Source organism: Branchiostoma belcheri, unplaced genomic scaffold (genome assembly GCF_001625305.1).
Source record: "Branchiostoma belcheri isolate BF01 breed outbred unplaced genomic scaffold, Haploidv18h27 scaffold1, whole genome shotgun sequence".
Lineage (NCBI taxonomy): Eukaryota > Metazoa > Chordata > Leptocardii > Amphioxiformes > Branchiostomatidae > Branchiostoma > Branchiostoma belcheri.
Genome location: NW_017802379.1, coordinates 934,212 through 939,110, shown reverse-complemented (window position 1 = coordinate 939,110; position 4,899 = coordinate 934,212). Strand labels below are relative to the sequence as shown.

The following is a 4,899-nucleotide window of genomic DNA, read 5'->3' as shown; positions in this document are numbered from 1 at the left end:
ACACAAAAGGTTGTGTTAATATTTAAACAATGAATTCTGAACTTTTAATCAAACCACTGCATTGATAGATGGAAACACTGCAACAGCTAGGAAGAAAAGGACTTTCCACCACTGTTGGGGGCAAAATATGAGCATTTTTGAGTTGATTCAGAACCAGAATCTTTTTTTTTTTGGCAAATCAGAAAAAAATGAAGAGGTGAATCCGAGAACCAACAAATTAAATTGGTGTGGCCTAACTTTATGTTATGTATTACAAGAATGGGTATGAGGCAAAAGGCATGGTTTGGAAAAATCAGGGGATTGGTAAGTCAATCTTTTTTTTAGGATGTTGCTGACCTGTTCTACAGTTTATGGTGCCCCAGATGACAGGCCAGCCACTGGACAAAGCTACCCTGGACAAGGCTGAGTCTGAGCTGAACGCCACTCTGGACATGCTGCAGAAGATGTTCCTGAAGGACCAGCCGTTTCTCTGTGGGGACAACATCACTATCGCTGACCTACTGGCCGTGAGTCTCAGACATAATGTTTATGATATCCTAACAGTACTCTTAGTTTGAGTGTCAACAACCAGCTTCTAAGTATGCTTTTTTCTGCATACATTGAAAATTACCTTCAGCAGACAATATCACCTGCACCACTCAGAATTTAGGAAGTAAAAGCTGTTCAGAAACCTTTGCCAGTATTTCTTTTATACTGTATAGGTGGTAACAGTCAATACAGCTGATAAATATCTATAGATATATATTATAGGTTCAGGTAGACATTAGATATACCTGCCTAGCTCCAATTTTACCTGCACATACCTGCATATGCTGCTGTTATACAGGTGGTATTTCAAGCCCTGTATGATTCCTTCAATGCATACAAATTTTATCTCTAGAAAAATCCAATACAACATCTCATCTGTGCTCCCTCCCCCTTACAGATCAACGAACTGATGCAGTGCCTGGCTTCAGGCCGTGACGTCACCAAAGGCAGACCCAAGCTCCGGGCCTGGATGGACCGTGTCAGAGAGAAACTGCAGCCACATTTTGACAAAAGTGTCGCGATGCTCTACAAACTGAGGGACATGTCCAACAGTAGGCAGCAGGCTAGGCTCTAGAGAGATGTTCACACTGTGAAATGATTTAAGTGATTTAAGTCATCTGCAGAAGCTAAACTGTATGTTGCAGGGTTATTCCCCTAGTGTTAGACACTGTTTTTCTATCAGCTAGTCAAATCAATGGATCTGTCATTAGCAACTAGATTCTATCAAATAACCTGGGAATGACAGGTATGACATGGAAAATATACATGTGTTGTCTGGAAAGAGATTGAGAATAAACTAGTTAAGGTAAAACTCCTTGAAAAAAACAAGCCTGAACAGACGATTCTTATTCTACATTGTATGTCACTTGTGATCGGTCAATACTATCATTCCTTAATAGCTACATGTGTTTTATAACAACACATGTATGCAACAAGTATTGTTCGTTTTGAATGTGAGGGTCAAGCATTTTCTCATATTCGTTTTTGATTATGAAATTCTGAGGGATATACAGTGTATAACACAAATTCTCTACATTGTACATTCATTTAACAAATGTGTGAAATCCAAAATGTACAACATATCAATATATTGTCTAGTCCTCAGCTATTGTATTCAGAATGTAACTTACTGGCTGAAAACACCATGTAAAAGAAAAGTCGAAATATATATGAATTGTATAATAAATTTGTTGCAGATAGTTGATGGCATGTATCTGTTTAAAGTCTAGAAGATTCTGTGACTGCAAAGCTGTATGATATCATCCACCTAAATAATTTCACATAGCTAAAATGTAAACATTGCCTGGCATAGGAAATGCGACTGATTGCTCAGTTGTGCAACTGATACTGTGACATTTGTCATCTTAATGATCCTTTAAAACTTCTCTTAGGATAGTTCTTCCTAAAAGGAAGCTGAATGTACATAATGCATTTGAAGTGAGATGAATTAAACCATGACAACTCAGATTAGTAGTATATTTGTCAATACATGTACTTGTCTTTCCTTGGGCTGGTTGTTCACATACACACGGGTGTGCACACACAAATTTAACATGCGCATGCACGCACACACAAACTGTGGGGTTTAGTATATTGCAAACTCCTGCCCATGGGTAAGTCATAATGTACATAAAGATACATAACAAAACATTATACATGTCTAATTGTATACATTTATAAATGTAGATATACTATAAGGGTTACACTACATAGTGTACGTTGCTGGCCAGTCTCTAGTAAGGTTCTCTATCAACTTTATTAAATGTGGGGTTTGACTTGGAAGCAGTGGCACATCTTTAATGAAACTTGTGTGATTTTCGTTAGAACACAATAGCACACTGCAATCATTCGGTGATGTGACATTGAAGTCCAGATGTTTCAACAATCTGCTATGTTTGTCAAAGGAGGTTTAATACAAGAGGCCTCTTCTATTTAATCTCCTTGGTTTGTCTTATTTGTGACTAGCGCCTCCCATATAATGAAATACCTTTATTGTACATTCATGCCACGACGGGCTAGGTACAGGTCAAGATACTGAGTATGACAGACACATAACAAACGTATATAGAAGATTGGAGACAAAAGATGCACTACTTGACTTATACATACATACATAAGGAACATACAAGGGTACTATACTAGGCTAATACATAGTGTTCTAGTCACTGAGCTAATACAGACAGGTCAACTTCTTCTCGCTTTTTTGTACAGTGAAAAATGTGGGAGCAGATCATGTTTGTGATACAGGGTTTGTCTAGACGCATCAAAAATATAAATTTATCATTTGCGCTTAGGTGTTCAAAGTATGGGAACTTCTCTTTGATATAATTAAAAAGGACAGATCTTTCATTAGAATATAAAGTACAGTCTAAAATAAAGTGTTGTTCATCTTCTATTCTATTCATATTACAATATTGACAGAGTCTGTTCTGGAGAGGAATGCGGTTGTGCCGTCCCGTTTCTATGAGTAATTTGTGGCAACTTATTCGGAGTTTTGTTGCAGCTATCCTGTGTTGTATGTTGTTAACCGATAGGTACTCTTCTTCTTTATATATAGTTTTAAACAAACGGTACGTTCGTAACTTGTTACTAGAAGATGTACCTCTGTTATGGTCATTGTGCATTTCAGTGATAAATGTTTGGGTGTAAATATCTTTCAATCGTTGGCTGATGGAGTTAATTATTGGTGATAGGTTTGTGCTAAGAGATATATCAGGTCGCCATACGTAAGCAAAACCGCATTCCTGCAAAGTTTTACGAATACCGGACGCCCAGCATTTATTGCCGCTAGTCTCTAGTTGTAGTTGACATGAGAGGGCGTCCGCTTGCAGACTGTCAGCTGGCACGTTTTGGCGTATACGAAGGAAATACTTAATGGCATTTAGGGAGGCCTCCAGGTGCATTGGGTACCTCCCTAGTTCCGCCCTTGATGCAAGGTTACAGGCTGATCTAGGAACGTTCAGAGACTGTTTACAAAATTTAAGGTGGACGGATTCAATGGGGCAGAACCTAGGGCTTTTGGCTGAGCCCCAAATTTCTGAGCCGTAAAGTAAAACAGGTTTTACACATGCGTCGTAAAAGTTTGTTTTTAACTGATAGTGAGGCGTTGGCTTGATCTAGTGACTGTTTAATTCCGAATAAAGCTTTCAAACCCTTGCAACTCAAGTACTTATTATTTGCTTTAAACGTGCCGGCTGAGTTCACAATAATGCCGAGATAAGTATATGACGATACAAGAGAAAATGTTCCTATGAATATGCACGTCAGACCAAAATCATTGTACAACGTTAAAATTGTATATATCATGCTGCTGAATAATTTCACATAGTCAACACATAGTTGGCACGCTCTTTAGTCTACGAGTCATTGTCCGGATGTGTGAGAGTGAACTTGAATTGTTCCATGATTCTAACATGCTTCTCTTTCTTCCGACGGACTAGCGCCTCCCATATAACAATAGAACACGTTCCTATGAATATACACGTCAGACCAAAACCATCAAAAATAGTCGGAACAAAACCGATCATCGCCCACTGCAGCCCGAAGCCCGAAAACGCGTTGACTTGCTGCAGGGCAGTTGCAGCATTGACCTCAATCAGCTTCAGGCCAGCGTATAGGAGCACGGTTCCTCCGAACTTACCTAAAAGGCCTGCACACAAGACTGCGGCACTTGTTGGCTCAAGGAGCCACGTTTTACTCGTGAAGATAGACGTTAAGCCTGCCAACACTGTAGGTATACTGTAAGCGTATGATAAAACCATCGTTGTCGTGGTGCCGGATGGCCAAGGAGGCCTTTAACGTCAACGCTCAACATAGCGAATAAGAGTGCTGTGACGAGGGAAAGTGTCATTCCTAGACCAACATTGTCCGAGTCGACAGTCGTGGAGGGGATCTCGTTGATCATGCCGCTATAACCAATTAGTACAACACCTGCTATGCACCATAAGCTCCCAAATATGGTAGCATGGGTGGGTATCTGAAATCATAACAGAAACGACATTTAAACACTGCAAAGATTTAAAAAAACGAGGATTTGGGAATGAAAACGAATTCCTCAAGAATTTTGTCATTCATTTTGTTGTTTTCCTGTCAGTTTTAAGGCAGATTTTCGACTTACCTCTTGAAGAAAAATGAGAGAAAGAATCGCAGTTAAGACTATTCCGCTGGGGCCCATCACGATTTCGGCGTTGGCAGGAGGAAGGTATCGATAGGCAGAGAACTGGCAAAGGATGGCGAAGAAACGACCTACTCCTTGGAAAACCAAGCGGAGGAATTGTTTGCAGTCAGTTGGGATGAGGCTCGTCTTGTTGTAAACGGCGGCGCACAGACCGGCTGAAGCGAGTAGCAGATCGTTGAAGAAGTGCAGCTGGA

General features: G+C 40.0%; 1 protein-coding gene across 1 annotated transcript in view; it reads left to right on the top strand.

Annotated features, from left to right (window-relative positions):
- Positions 1–1,990, top strand: part of LOC109466309 (glutathione S-transferase theta-1-like) — a 9,714-nt gene extending 7,724 nt beyond the window's left edge. The window contains exons 4-5 of the mRNA XM_019764033.1: positions 348–506; positions 926–1,990. Of these exons, the coding sequence (XP_019619592.1) occupies positions 348–506; positions 926–1,102 (336 nt within the window). The 3' untranslated portion in view covers positions 1,103–1,990. The remainder of the gene's footprint in view (positions 1–347; positions 507–925) is intronic.
- The last annotated feature ends 2,909 nt before the right edge of the window (positions 1,991–4,899 follow it).